General features: G+C 55.3%; 1 protein-coding gene across 8 annotated transcripts in view; it reads left to right on the forward strand.

Annotated features, from left to right (window-relative positions):
* ABCB9 (ATP binding cassette subfamily B member 9) overlaps positions 1-15402 on the forward strand; it is a 41085-nt gene that overhangs the window by 13626 nt on the left and 12057 nt on the right. For 3 of the 8 annotated variants that reach the window (XM_060118430.1, XM_060118431.1, XM_060118432.1), the window contains 5 exons: positions 6214-6898; positions 11064-11178; positions 11742-11872; positions 12816-13021; positions 15175-15372. In XM_060118430.1, the coding sequence (XP_059974413.1) occupies positions 6298-6898; positions 11064-11178; positions 11742-11872; positions 12816-13021; positions 15175-15372 (1251 nt within the window). In that variant the 5' untranslated portion in view covers positions 6214-6297. Of the gene's footprint in view, positions 1-274; positions 418-6213; positions 6899-6928; positions 6978-11063; positions 11179-11741; positions 11873-12815; positions 13022-15174; positions 15373-15402 lie in introns of those variants that run through there. The other 5 variants (XM_060118437.1, XM_060118434.1, XM_060118433.1 and 2 more) reach the window with 5 other exon arrangements.

Raw genomic sequence — 15402 nt, forward strand, 5'->3', positions numbered from 1 at the left:
AGAGCAGGCGCCCCCAGCAGGTGTGGCCACTTCCTTCTGCTCAGAATGGGCCTGAGGTCTCCAGGGGTGGAGCGCCTAGCGGAAGGGCCTGGTCCTGCGGATGAGGGCGGGGCTCGTCGCAGGTGGGCGGTGGCTAGCTGTGGTCACGCCCCCACGAAGGCCCCGTCCACCAGGAGGCCCCGCCCCTCCCGTCAGCTGGCTTGTGTGCCCGCCCCCCTCTGCTCCGACCTTGCTGCTGCGCAGCAGCCGGGGGCGGGAGGCCCTGAGGAGCAGCGGGAGGAGGCAGAGGCGGGAGGGGTGGAGCGAGCGGGGCGCCGGGCGCTGTCTCCAATGAACCGCGCGGAACCCGCGCCCCTGAGGACCCCAGCCCGCTGCGCCCCCTCCCCACGGCTCACCTGGTGCCAGGTAAGGTGACAGGTAAGAGTGCGGGGCCCGGGACCCCCGACCCGGGTCTTTCTCAAGTCGAGGTGCCTGGCCGGGCACAGGCTGGAGGGACATTTGGCTCTCCCTGCCCCGGGGATGGAGTAGGCATCTCAGTTGAAGGTGGGAGCCTTCTTGGCCCGCCGTCCTGGTACCCTAGCACCCGCAGCCGCAGGTCCCAGCCCCCCATCCCTGCAGCATCCTTTCCACGCCGCAGGGAGAATGTTGCTTTTTTTTTTTTTTTTTTTTTTTAACTATTCAGGTGCCGCCACCTCTTGGAAAATGGTGAGGGTGCCTTTTGGCGTGGATCCTGGGATGGCTGTTCTCCCCCCAGGATCGGGCTGGCGCCTCTTCTGAGGGCTCCCCACACCCTACAGTGGTGCCTGCCCACAGATCCCGAGAGGCTGGCTATGTCAGAAGCCTGGGAGCAGGCCTGGACCTGCCGACCTTGGCAAACCCCTTCCCCTCAGTCCCCCCAGCTGGCCAATGGGCTGACCCTTCTCTGCATCCACCCAGGCAGTTAGGCCTGTGGCTTCCCAAGGGCCTCTCCCTTATTTCTAGTTCTTTGTTAAAACAGGGTGCCCCCTCCCCAGAGATGACGTTAATTCAGACAGCTTTAAGCTGGTCTGACAGGACTCCCCCCGCCCTGGAGTTAGGCTGGCCTCAATTCCCCTGCTTCAGGTGGGCAGGTGACAGGTGACAAGAGGAGGATGGCAGGAAGGCCACAGTAACTCCCCAGTTTGCCTCACCTAGAGCGGTGAGTTATCCAACTTCCCCAAGTGCCAGTGTGGGATGTGTGGGCTCAGCAAGCGTGGGAGTCAGGATGGAATAACGTGGACTCGGCTGAGTCCTGGCCCTGCATCCGGAGACCCCACAATGACACCGTCCCACAGAACCAGCCCCAGTCAGCTGGGTGATGACTGCTTTGGCGTGAAAAGCTCACCCCCAAAGTTGGGGGAGAACTGAGCTGCGTGGGCCCCCCAGATCCTTCAGGCCCCTTTCTTGGGAGCCCTGAATAACCTGGGCCCAGAGAGTGAAGTGTGGGGTTTCAGCTCTGCCTTTGCCTGTTCTCTTCAGGTCATTTGACTTCCCCAAGCCTCCGTTTCCCTATCTATAAAATGGGAATGATAACCGAGAGAACATCCCAGAGTAGTGGTGAGGATTAACTGGGATGGGAGATGACAGGCACTTAGCACATTGTCAAGCACTTAGTAACACCCCATGAACTATAGCTGCTGTGGTTATGATAATAATTGCTATTTGTCATCTCCTGGCTGTTCCAGACTTTCTTTTTTGTGCACCTGACAGCTGGAGATGCCCCAACCACCATTTCTTCTACCGGGAAGAAAAGCCTTTGACAGGACCTGCAGTGGGGATGCGGTCACTTGCTAATCCTGTGCCATTCCTTAGCTCTTGGGGTCAAGGCGAGTTGACCCTGTCTTCCTGGGCACATCAGGCCCTGGGCAGTGCCTGCTCTGACCTCTGACCACCACCTTGTCCTTGTCCCTTAGGGCACACACATCACCCATGTGCCCACAATTTGCCCTCCAGCTCCACCTGGCCAAGCCCAGTTGTGTCCTCCAGGTCAGGCAGATAGTGTGCTGGGACGTGGCTCCACCCAGCCCGCTGGCCCCCATCCTCCCCTCCTCCCAGTCTTGGCTGGTGGTCTTGTCCCCTTCACTCTCCTCCTCAGTAACTTTAAAAATAACAGGGTAGTCTTTCCCCACTGAGGGCTGTAACCTGACCCAAGTTGGATTCTGCTCCATCAGAGCGTGGAGTAGGAGGACTCAGCACTTAGGAGCTGGGGACCCTGGTGCTATTGCTGCTCTGTCCCCAGCTCACAGGGTGACCTTAGACAAGCCTCCCTCCCTCCCTCTCTGGGCCTTAGTTTCCCCATCTGTAAAACGTGGTTCAAATAGTCTGTGATGCTGGAGTGCAAAATTTTCTTTTATTCCAGTGAAGAAGATAAACAGCTCGGGCTCCCAGGTGGGTGGTTGTCAAATGACATTACCCAAAGTGGAGGGTGTCGGGAAGGGACTGACCCGGTGACTGGGAGTGGGGATGGGGAGAGCTGGCCAGGCCCCTGGGCTGCTCCTGGCAGATCTGCCTCCTGTCCCACTTCTGAATCGCAGCTCCTTCCCGGCAGCTAAGGGACTCCTTGTACCCACCAAGAGGTGAGTTGCAGCCAAGGTGGCTGACGGGGCCCAGGCAGCCGGCAGTAGCTTGGCCAGGAGGCCTGGTGAGGCACCCGGCCAAGAGCATCCCTCCCTGGGCTCCGACTCACACTTACCCACTTGCTGGCTCCTCGAGGCCTCTGCATTGCAGCAGATAGGAACCTGCGCTGGCAGCCCAGCCAGGGCTGGGGGTGGAACAAGGGCCTGGGCAGGGGGTGTCTGTTCCCCTGTCCCCACCTTCACTCCCTCCCCTGCCCTTGATCCCAGTCAGCCCTGGCTTCCCTCGGAGAGGCAGCTGCTGACAAAGCAACTGTCTTCTCTAGGACATACTTGAGTCTTCCTAGAAGTGCTGTGGTGACAGCAGGGTCCAGGCTTGGGGACTGTCACGCCCCTGGGTCCCCTCTGCATCTCAGACCCTCCTGAGCATCATTAAAGGTCTTGCCTGCCCCTGAGATGCTGTTTTGAAGAATTATGCCTTTGGAGCTGAGAGTACAGATTTTGGAACTCGAAGGCCTTGGTTCACATCCCAGGTGTGCCACTTCCTAGCTGTGTGACCTGGGGCAGGTTACTTAACCTCTCTGTGCCTCAATTTTCTCACCAGAAAATGGGGATGATAACAGAACATACCTCATAGGATTCTTGTGAGGATGAATGCATGTAAATCACTCAGAACAATGCCAGGTGCACGATAACATCAATAAGTGTCAGCTCTTGTTACTGTTGCTGCTGTCCTTGTCATTGTTATCACTGTGTGTCATCAGTTCTGCTTCTTAGCTGAGCCCCTTCTGGTATAGACTCTATTCTCTTTCAGTGAATACTCTCTGTTAGCACTTGCTATATGTATATATATATATATTTTTTTTAATTGAAGTATAGTTGATTTACAATGTTGTGTTAGTTTCTGGTGTACAGCAAAGTGATTCCGTTATCCATATATATGCATATTTTTTTTCATATTCTTTTCCATTATGGTTTATTACAGGATATTGGATATAGTGCCCTGTGCTATACAGTAGGACCTTGTTGTTTATCTGTTTTATATACAGTAATTTGTATCTGCTAGTCCCAAACTCCTAATTTATCCCTTCCCCACCCTTTGGTAACCACAAGTCTGTTTTCTATGTCTGTGAGTCTGTTTCTGTTTCATAAATATTTGTGTCATATTTTAGATTCCACATATAAGTGATATCATATGGTATCTTTCTTTCTCTTTCTGACTCACTTCACTTAGTATGATAATCTCTAGGTCTATCCGTGTTGCTGCAAATGGCATTACTTCATTCTTTTTTATGGTTGAGTAGTATTCCATTGTATATATGTACTACATCTTCTTTATCCATTCATCTGTTGATGGACATTTAGGTTGCTTCCATGTCTTGGCTGCTGTGAGTAAGGACTTGCTATATTGACAAGCATTTTAGCTTAGCAGTTTAGAGCCCAGCTCTTGGAACCAGACAACTCTGCGTTCAAATCCCGGCTCTGCTGCTCACCAGCTGTGTGATCTTTGGCAAGTTATTAGCTTCTCTGGGCCTCAGTTTCTCCATCAGCTAAATGGGGATGATAGTAGTGTAAATCTTGCAAAGTTGCTGTGAGGATTAAGTAAGCAGACACATACAAAGCATGTGACCCACATAAAGGGTGGGGCTGCTAGGAAGGGCTGTGCTGCGTAACTGTTTGCTGGTAGTAATTGGGCACCTGCTGTGTGTCAGGCATGTGGTACCGAGATTGCGAGCCAGGTGCTGGGACCCTTCACACACTGGCTCGAGTCCTGGCTTGGGCCTTTGTTGGCTGAGTGATATGGGCCATGTGCCTTTGCCTCTGTGTGCCTCAGTTTCCCCAGCTGTAAATGGGAATGTGGAAGCAGCGGCCTCATGGGGTTGTGTGGGGTTTCTGACATTGGTCTGAGCATTGGAGCTGTGGGGGGAGAGGGTCTCTCAGTCTGGCCCCCATTCCCAGTCACTACTCACAGTCACCCCTCCACTCGCTCTGCACCTCTCCCCTCCGCTGGGGACTCCAGAGCTTTGCCCATTTTGCAGATGGGACAACAAAGACCCCAGGGGAGAAAGGGATGAACCCAAGTCATGAGGTGGCACTCAGGGGCACACCCAGTCTGGTCCCAGTCCTGCCCTGGACCAGCCCCACTCCCAAACTCAGGCCCCCAGGCCCACCTCCCTCCGTGTCTCTGCAGCTCCTGGCGTCTCCCAGGCCCTGGTCCAGGCCTGAAGGACCCAACGTGGGACATACCTTAGGCAAAGCAGACATCGTGCTCCAGAAAACCACAAGGGGCTAGGGCTGAGGGCGAGGGGCAACTTGGGCTGGAGGAAAAGATACTGGAAACTTCCAGGCAGATACAAAAGTCTCTGGGTTGCTCACGGGCCTGCAGACACCCCTTCTTGGTCTAAGAGGGTTCAGGTTTATTTGGGGAGACTGAAGGCCTGATGTGGGGAGGAGGGAAGTGGACAAACGTTTATTAAACATGCATCATATGTGGTAACAATCAGTAGCAATTATTGCAGGCTCGGCACTGTGCCCAGACCTGATGTTCACATATTAAACCTCCTGCTAATGTTTTACAAAAGAAGAAACAGGTTCAGAGAAATTAATGATTATAGTAGTAGTAGCGGTAGTAGTTATAAGACAGTGACTCTTCATTACATCCTTTGCTGATCTCAGTTTCATCTGCAGAGCCCTGCACATCCCTGCACCCTCACCTCTCTGACCTCCTGGGGCCTCTTTGCCTCCCTCAAGCCACACGTTCCTACCTCAGGCTCTGGCGTTGTCTGTTCCACCTGTCCAAAATGCTTTTCCCCCAAATCTCCACGTGGCAGACTCCCTCACCTCTTTCAATCTTACTCAAGGGTTACCTTCACAGCGAGGTCTTCCCTGGCCCCCTATTTATTTATTTGTTTGTTTGTTTGTTTGTTTGTTTTTGTCTGTGTTGGGTCTTCGTTGCTGCGCGCGGGCTGTCTCTAGTTGCGGTGAGCGGGGGCTACTCTTCATTGCAGTGGGCGGGCTTCTCATTGCGGTGGCTTCTCTTGTTGCGGAGCACGGGCTCTAGGCACGCGGGCTCAGTAGTTGTGGCTCGCGGGCTCTAGAGCACAGGCTCAGTAGTTGTGGCGCACGGGCTTAGTTGCTCCGCGGCATGTGGGATCTTCCTGGACCAGGGCTTGAACCCGTGTCCCCTGCATTGGCAGGCGGATTCTTAACCACTGCGCCACCAGGGCAGCCCTGGCCCACTATTTAAAACTGCCCTCACCGCCCCTCGTGGCCCCTCGTTGCTCACACCCCAGCCCTACCCCTTAACATACTGTATCATTTAGTTATTAGGTTTATTATCTGTCTCTGACATGAGTGTCTCATCTCCACAAGAGCAGGGTCTTTGTTATTTTTGTTCACTGTTAAATCCCCAGTGCAAAGAACAGAGTCTGGCCCACAGAGGGTGCTCAATCAATGTTCCTTGAATGAGTGGAACCGTCACAATACCTCTGTGAAATCAGTATTCTTGTCACTGCCATTTTACAGATGAGGAATCTGAGGCTCAGAGATGTCAGGTGACTTGCCCAAGGTCACACAGCCAGCAAGTAGCACACCTGAACCCCTTGCCCTGTTGCCCCTGCAGGTCTGGCCTCGCCCCACAGACAATGGCCTTGCCCCCATGAGCTAGAGCCTGCCCCTCGGTGCCTGCCCACCACCCGCCAGCAGGATGCAGCTGTGGAAGGCCGTGGTGGTGACCCTGGCCTTCATGAGCTTGGACGTCGGCATGACCACGGCCATCTACGTCCTCAGCCACCTGGACCGCAGCCTGCTGGAGGACATCCGGCACTTCAACATCTTTGACTCGGTGCTGGACCTCTGGGCGGCCTGCCTGTACCGCAGCTGCCTGCTGCTGGGGGCCACCATCGGCGTGGCCAAGAACAGCGCCCTGGGGCCCCGGCGGCTGCGGGCCTCGTGGACGGTCATCGCCCTCGTGTGCCTCTTCGCAGGCATCTACACCATGGTGAAGCTACTGCTCTTCTCCGAGGTACGCAAGCCGGTCCGGGACCCATGGTTCTGGGCCCTCTTCGTGTGGACCTACGTCTCACTCGCTGCGTCCTTCCTGCTTTGGTGGCTGCTGTCCACAGTGCAGCCGGACGCCAAGGCCCTCGAGCGGGGGGCAGGGGCCGAGGCCGAGGGCCTCCCTGGGGAGGACCGGCCCGCGCCCGAGCAGGCCTCCGGGGCCACGCTGCAGAAGCTGCTGTCCTACACCAAGCCCGACATCGCCTTCCTCGTGGCCGCCTCCTTCTTCCTCATCATGGCAGCTCTGGGTGAGTGAGGGCCCGCTTCTCTCCTCGCAGATTTTAACATCTTACTTACGTGATTCAGACATCAAACTGATACGCAAAGGTAAACACGGAGAGTTTCACTCCTAATTCTACCCCTGACTACCCTGATCCCGGTGCCCAGGGCTAACTACAGAAAAAGGTTCCGGAAGCTTCCAAGTGGGCAGGAAACGACTTTTTTTTTTTTTTTTTTTTTTTTAGCGGTACGCAGGCCTCTCACTGCCGTGGCCTCTCCCGCTGCTGAGCACAGGCTCCAGACGCGCAGGCTCAGCAGCCATGGCCTACGCCCAGCCGCTCCGCGGCATGTGGGATCCTCCCAGACTGGGGCATGAACCTGTGTCCCCTGCATCAGCTGGCGGACTCTCAACCACTGTGCCACCAGGGAAGCCCAGGAAACCACTTTTATTCCTCTCTCGTATATGCTTCCAGCATTTCCTTATGCAGCTACAAGCAAATAAGTACACGTCACTCTCCCCACCTCTTACACTCCATTCTGTGTCTTGCTTTTCTCACTTAACAATATATCCAGGAATTTTTCCAATCAGTATCTCATTCTTTTATTTGGCTGTGTGGCTGTACCATAGATTATTTAGTCGGTCTCCCGTTGTTGGACTCTTGGGTTATTTTGAGTCTTTTTCTCTTGTTCATACATGTTTCATATAAATGTGCATATGTCTGTAGGATAAGTTCCTAGAAATGGCATCTATAGGTTCAAAGCATTTTTTGTAATGAAGCAGAATAGAATAGAGCCATCAGGGTATGTAGTCTGTGGTAAGATTAAGTATTTTGTGAAACTTTTAGTTTAGTTGTGTGCGCCTGTGTGTGTGTCCTGGTTGGTGATGTAAATTGTATCTGTTACTGTGGACCTGGTCCAAACAGTTTGAAAGCAACACTCCAGCAACGTGGGTGGGAAGGGACATCACAGGGTGGAAACTCCACGGGTTCTGGGGGTGACAAGGCCCAGGTACCAATCCCAGTCCTGCTCCGGGCCTGGCTGTGAGACCGTGGGCAAGTGCTCAGACCTTTCAGAGCCTCACTTCCTCCTTCTGTGAAATGGGGATTGGGAGCATCCTTATCCCAAGGTGTATCCCAAGGTGTTGTAAAGTATGAATAAAAAGACAGAGAGGAGAAGGACAGGTACAGAGCTTGGTATGGCATGATGAGTACAGGAATGTTAGCTGCTATGAGTCGTTACATGTTTAACTCCCAGGGACACAGTCTGGGAGTAGCCACAAAGCCAGAGTGATCTCAGAGAGGACAGGCGAACCCCAGAGCCCATTTCCTCATACCCTCCATCCTCCACCTTCAGTCCCGGCCCCTTAACCGCTGTGTGATTTTAGGCAAGTTCCTTAACCTCTCTGAGTCTCATCTCCTCATCTGTAAAATGGGCAGCAGCAGTTGCGGGGTTGTGTAATCCGAGTAAGACACCTTGGACAGCTCGCGGCACGTGGAAAGCTCCCAGTAAACTTCAGTGGCCGTGAGTGTTGGGATGGCCCCTTTTCATTTAACCAGGTAGTTTCTCCTCCTCGTGCTTCAAGGCCCAAATGTCTGCTCCTGAGACCCCTACTCAGATTCTGCTGACCGTGGCCCTTAATCACAGCATTGGTGACATGAAAATCACGCGTCCACTCTCCTTTCTCCCCTTCCAGGCTTTGAGCCCCTCGCGGACAGGGGCCAGGCCTGACTCATCCAGGGCCCCTGATACCTGGCACAGAATCAGACTCACTGAGTGAATGGATGAATGAATGAATGACCATCCTGCCTGTGTTGGCAGATGTTGCCCCCACGGCCTCGTTTCCCCTGCCTCCCAGGGTGCTGTTGTCAGCTGGTGTGCGCTTAGGGAATACAGATGTCCTAAAATACAGCCGGGCAGATGGCACCAGCCTGCAGGATTATGTCAAGGTTATGGGCTTCAACTTGAAATCAGGCCCCCCGACTTCATCAGTAATTTTAATCAAGTTTACTTCGCGTGGCCAAGCTTCGGCTTCTCATCCTGCAATGAGGGCTTCTTCAGGTTATTGTGAAAATTAAATGAGGTGAAGCACGGGGCCTGGCAAAACTAGGTACTTCTTCCTAAAAGTTAGGTACTGTGATTATGAACAATTATTTTTCAATCAGCAAGCATCCAGTAGGGTTCAGCTTTTTCTGAAACCTTATCATCTAAAACAACAACCACCCACTGTGAAAAAAAAAAGGTTCGTTTTAATGCTGAGTATCTCCCATTGAGATATGGATTTCATGGCAACCTAACTACAATAACCTTGGGCAAATGACTTAGCCTCTCTGAGCCTCAGTTTCCTCATCTGTAAAGTGGGAAGAATGATAATAGACCACCTATGGGGTTATTGGGAAGCATTTGAGACTTGAAAGAGATGAGGGAGCAGCTATCTGGGGTAACAGTGCTCCAGGCAAAGGGAACAGCCCGTGCAAAGGTCCTGAGGCAGGAAGGTGCCTGATCGTTAAAGGAAAAGCAGAGAGGCCAGCACAGCTGGAGCAGAGGGAGTCGGGGGAGAGAAGAAGGTGAGGCAGCTCAGTAGCAGGGCCCAGTCGTGCAGGGTGCCGTCAGCCACTGTAAGGCCTTTGACTTTGATGCTGGATGAGATGATCTGCCTTGGGTTTCACAGGCTCCCGCTGTCCGTTGAGCGGAGAACAGGCTGATGGGGATAAAGGTGGCAGCAGGGGGAACCAGGGGTTTGCTGAGATAGAGTCCAAAGGAGGTGGACAAACCCGGGTGGGGCAGTACAGGCAGAAAACTCTGGAAATAGTTTGAAGGTGGAGCCACAGGATTTGTTGATGGACCAGAGAGTTTCACCTGGTTCTTGGGCAGATAGGACAAAAGAGTTTGCGTACCTGCTTAGCACAGCACCCTACCCAGCAGGGGCTCCATAAACGTCCGTGGTGGTTAATATCATCACTGGTGCTTGCTGGAATCATAATGCTGCTAGAGCTCGCTGACGCCCTTTACTTCCCTGTGGGTAAACTGAGGCAGAGATTCAGCTGAGGTAGAACTTCACAGGGGTGGCTGGAGACCCCATCTGGCCAAGGACACAGGGGAGACAGAGGCCCTCTCCGCTGCCGCCCTGTGGTCCCTGTGCTGAGACCAGCAGAGGGCGCCAGAACGCCATGGAAGGCCTCACTGTCCCGGTTGAGCCAGTCCTGTAGAGCTGACCAGGGAACGGCCTGCCCCACCTGCCCAGGGTTCATTCATTGACCTTTATTGAGTGACTCCTGTATGCCCAGCCCTGAGCCAGGCTTTGGCCGCTGAAAGAGCTGCCGTGAAAACCGGGGACACAGCCTGGTCTGACCACCTTCTATTCCGTGTCCGTCATTTCCGTAAGATGGGAGCGGGCATTTATTCTGGGCTATTGGGAGGGAAGGCAAGGGAACGAGCCCCCAGGTTGGGAGCTCATTTGGGTTTGAGTCCTGGCCCTTCCTCCTAATTGCTATGGGACCCTGGGCGAATTACTCAGCCTCTCTGAGTCTCTCATTCCGCCTCTGTGAAATGGGGTGATGTCCCTGCCCAATGCCCCCCTCCCCACGTCCACCCAGGATTGTTGTGAAGATATAGCAGGACATATGGGTAAGAAATTTTCTGACAAACTGTAAAGTGCCCCATCAAGAGGGGCGGGGTGGCAATTTACAGCATTGCTCAGAACCAGAATATCAACATACTCTGAGGGTCTAGAATTTGGACTCTGAACCCTCGGCCAAAGAGAAGAAGGCAGTGAACTTTGGCGTCTGTCAGCCACCAGTTGTGTGGCTGAGCGAGCGTCAGCTCATCTTTTCAGCTCCACTTTCCTCATCTGTACAATGGGTGGTAACAGAGCCGACTTCAGAGTCCACGTGCAGAGGGGGTGAACTGTCACACAGGAGCCCCTCGGCTCTCTGGGCTCGAGGCCCGGTCGCCAGTATTCACGATAGCACGACCCAGTCTGTATAGATTAAGTAACTCACATTTCCCGTGTTCCCGTTCTCTGAAAAGAGAGGGCATTAAGCAGTGTGGGACCCCTTCCCTGGCCCCTGCCCCGCTGAGAAGCAGGAGTTTGCCGAGAGAGAAAACCCCACGGTGGAGTCAGCACTGTGGGTGGTGTGGGGGCTTCCAGAGGCTCCCCCGGTTGCAGACGCCCCCTGTGCCGCCCTGTCTCCACAGGAGAGACCTTCCTCCCCTACTACACGGGCCGGGCCATCGATGGCATCGTCATCCAGAAGAGCATGGAGCAGTTCAGCACGGCCGTCATCGTCATGTGTGTGCTGGCCATCGGCAGGTAGCGGCCCATGCCCTCCCCCACCCGCCCAGGCCTGCCGCGGGGAAGGAGGGCAGGGCCAGCTCCCGAGAGGAAAAGGGGCCAGGGAGGCCCAGGAAATGCCCCTGGGGAGCCTGTGCCTCAGCTGGTCCCCGTGGTAACCAACACCCCTTTGGTTGAGCCACACCCTAGAGCAACGCCCTTTTGTCCCTACAAATGGCTTCAGTCCTCAGGGTTCCCCCTTTCACCAGCACCCTCCCACCCCCGGGGGTTTTCCAAGCGGGAAACAAGGACCAGCCTTGTCTGTGCTCTTCTGGAAGGGAGAGGGGTCTGGCTGGCGGAGCTGGGTCCTTCACCCACAGTAAACGCCGTCCCCTCTGTGCCCCTCACCTTGGGTGCTCCTGTTGGGAAGAGGGAAACCCCGTGGTGGTGCCAGCTCCGGAGAGCGGGCTCGAGGTCGGGGTGCCACCCGGTCTCTGCGCTGCGAGGGGTCCACGCCTGCCGGCAGAGGGGGGTGGCGGGGGGTGGCGGGGGGTTGCCGGACGGACGTCGTGCTATATGGAACATCTCTTACCTGCAATTAGCTCGTTTGCCGCAGGTATTCGGGGCGGCATTTTCACCCTCATATTTGCCAGACTGAACGTTCGCCTTCGGAACCGTCTCTTCCGCTCGCTGGTATCTCAGGAGACGAGCTTCTTTGACGAGAATCGCACAGGTTGGTCCTCCTGGGGCCTCGGGGGACCTGGGGCTGGGCCCGGCCAGGTGGGCTTGCCTTGCATTGAGGATTTAAGTGGGTACGTCCATTGTCTCAGTCCTGATGGCTTTTCCTGCCGTCCAGTTCTGGATGGGGACACCCCGGGAGGCTGGCTTGGGCCTCTGGCCCTGCCTGAGCCCTGGGGAGCTGGCCTGCTGGCTGAGGTTTTGGTGTGAACTGCGGCCACTATAGGACCCTCGCTAGGCCACCCGATGTCCCTGCAGCAACCAGGCCTCACCTCCCACTGGCTTGTGGGAAGCACAAGGGCCGGGACTACCCAGGCCTGTGGCCTGAGAGGCCCAGCTCCTATGGGAGTGAGCAGGGCAGACATGCAGGGCAGAGCAGGGAAGACATTACAGCATCCGGCCCAGATCCCGGCGCTGAGGGAGACCAGCCTGGGTGCAAGCTCTGTCACTAACTTCACCTCTCTGAGCCTCTGTTTTCTCCTCTGTAAAATGGGAACAATAACGGTAGCTGCCCTGTGGGATTGCTGTGGAACTCTTAGCCCAGTATCCAGCAGTCGGTAAAGGGCTTTCTGTTCCTCTCTCCTCCACAGCCCAGATTGTTATTTCTGTGAGGGAAGAGGGGAGTGGCCCCTCTGCCAGTGACAGGGAGGAGACGTGGGCTCGGCTCTGGCTCAGTCACGGACACGCTGTGTGGCGCTGAGCAAGCCTCTTCCCTTTCCTGGGCCTCAGCTGCCGCCTCTGTGCTCTGAGAGGTGTGAAGCTGAAGCAAGATGCTGGTGACACGGCCTGGGCTCAGAGCAGCCCTCAAGGGGCATCCGCTCTCCTTCCCTCCCCACCCTGCCCAGAAGGTGGGGAAGGCCTGAGCTCCCCGAGGGTCCCCTGCCGCTGCCCACAGTGACCCCATTGCCACAGCGGGAGCTGAGCTGCCTGTGTTCCAGGGGACCTCATCTCCCGCCTCACCTCGGACACCACCATGGTCAGCGACCTGGTCTCCCAGAATATCAACATCTTCCTGCGGAACACGGTCAAGGTCACGGGCGTGGTGGTCTTCATGTTCAGCCTCTCCTGGCAGCTCTCCTTGGTCACCTTCATGGGCTTCCCCATCATCATGATGGTGTCTGACATCTACGGCAAGTACTACAAGGTAGGCCCCGCCTGGTCTCCGCTGGGGTCTCAGCACGGGCAGCTCCTGAGTGACCCCTTAGGCAGGTTCAGGGGGCCACCAGGGGCTAGTGAAGGACTCATCGTAAGGCTGCATTTGTGTTCATTCACTGATTCATTTCACTCATTCAATAAATATTTATCGAGCACCTACCATGTCCCAGGCACTGAGATATATCAATGAAACAGGGCCCTTGCCTTCAGGAGGCTTATATTCTAATAAGAGAAACAGACAATAAATAACAACAATGCTAATAATGAAGATATATAATACAGTGAAAGATCATAACTGCTAAGGAGAAAAATTAAGAGAGAGATGGGGAGCATTGGGGCTGGTTGCCAGTTTTAAATAGATCTTTCTGAGAAGGTGACATTTCAGTAAAGAGGTGGACAGCTTGGGGAAGCACATTCCAAGCAGAGGGCGCAGCCAGTGCAAAGGCCCTGAGGTGGGAATGTGCCTGGCGTGTTTGCGGAGCCTCAGAGAGGCCGGTGAGGCCAGAGCCAGGAGTGAGGGGAGAGCAGGGAGGTGACGGGGGCCAGATGGTGTCGGCCTTTGCGGGAAGTTTGGTTTTCACTCTGAGTGCAAAGTTTGCTCTGTTTCTATACGTTTGTGTCAGGGGGGAGGGCTCGGGCCCCCAGGAGCGGGACCCTCGCCCACGATGCAGTGATGGGCAGGCAGCAGTCCCCTCAGGCCGCCCCTGGGCACTGCCTCTGTCAGAAGGGTCAGCCTGTAAGCTAGGCCCCTGCCTCACCTTCCTCCTGCTTCCTGTGATGGTGGGTGCCCCAGAGCCCTAACGGAGCCAGGCTGGGTTCAGACAGTGTAGGCGGCCCCTCCTCAGTGCTCCAGGCCTGCGGGGGCAGAGCACTCCTGAGCAGGGGCTTGGACACGTGATCAGCTCAGGGTCCCCAGTTTGGTCGGAACCCTTGGTGCCCATGATCTGAGGCCAGCCCCCAGATGGATCCGTTCCCCACAGTCCAATGTGTCACCTCTCGCAGAGCCCACCACCCAGGAGGGCCCTCGCCCCAGCAGTTCTGGGTCACCGGCCTCACTGTTTTCCTCCCTGAGTAGAAAAAGTAAATATATGAGTTGGAGTTGGAGCCGCTTCCCTTCCACACCACCCTTCCTGCCTTCCTGCCCGCCCCCGAGAGGGGGCAGGAAACCCTGGAGCTCCCTGCACCAGCCCCGCCTCTGCACACACCTCAGGCCCCACCTTTAAGTTCAACCGGCCAGGACCTCAAGGAAGCCCTGTTTAGGTCTCGTACCTGTACCCGAATGTGTAGGTTACAGACATCGCCACAAGCCACACACATCGCCCACAGCCAGACATGGCTTCTCCCAGGATGCCTGAGTGTACTGCATGCTTCCGATGGCCTGGGCATGACTCGCAGGTCATGGGACATACCTGTGGAGGAGGCTGTCTCAGCCTCCTGGGCAGCCTTCCTGGCTGGTGTGAGATTCTGAGTGTGGTTACTGAAAGCCTGAATAGCGTGGCCCAGGGCGGCTTCTGGAACTCTGTGGGCAGCAGCCTGGTGGTCATGTACTTGGAACCACTTCTCAGCCATCCATCTCCAGTTATAAGCACACGATGAGGGCAGATTTCATAGCCCGTGGCCTCCACCACCATCTAGAACTTGGCTAGGAGTTCTGGAATCTCTGTGCCAACCCTCAGGCTCTCACCTAATTTAATATATGTTGCTGGATGTAAATGGTGCCTCCTTAATAGTTAGTGTTTCTTGTGTAGTGTACAACCTGAACAACCATCCAGGGCATCCCTGCTCTTATGCCAGCACCGAATCAGGTATTGAGACTTCTTTTTCTCAGAGGATTACCCAAAACTGTATGGTCATGCATAACCTCCTCTGAATACTGGAGATGACTTCATGATCAGCCTCCCCATGCCTCAGGAGCTCACCCTAAGAGCCCAGCTGGAGTCTGTTCTCTGAGTTCAGCAAATCAAGCTAGAAGGGAATGGGGGAGGAGGGGAACTGGGCCTTATCCCCTTGTCCCTGGAACTCCCTGCACAGAGCTGGCACCAACTAAAGACAGAAAACACCAGAGAGGCCTGGGGGCTCCGGCAGAGGGTGAGACTGTCTGTTTTGGGGTCTCTTCCTTCTTGTCGCCCCTCCCACCCATAGAGGCTCTCCAAGGAGGTCCAGAATGCCCTGGCCAGAGCCAGCAGTACGGCCGAGGAGACCATCAGCGCCATGAAGACGGTCCGGAGCTTCGCCAACGAGGAGGAGGAGGCGGACGTGTACTCACGGAAGCTGCAGCAGGTCTACAAGCTGAACAGGAAGGAGGCTGCGGCCTACATGTACTACGTCTGGGGCAGCGGGGTACGTGCCCCGGCCTGGGCAGGTCTGACA

The sequence above is a fragment of the Mesoplodon densirostris genome, chromosome 15, assembly GCF_025265405.1.
Source record: "Mesoplodon densirostris isolate mMesDen1 chromosome 15, mMesDen1 primary haplotype, whole genome shotgun sequence".
NCBI classification, from domain to species: Eukaryota; Metazoa; Chordata; class Mammalia; order Artiodactyla; family Ziphiidae; genus Mesoplodon; species Mesoplodon densirostris.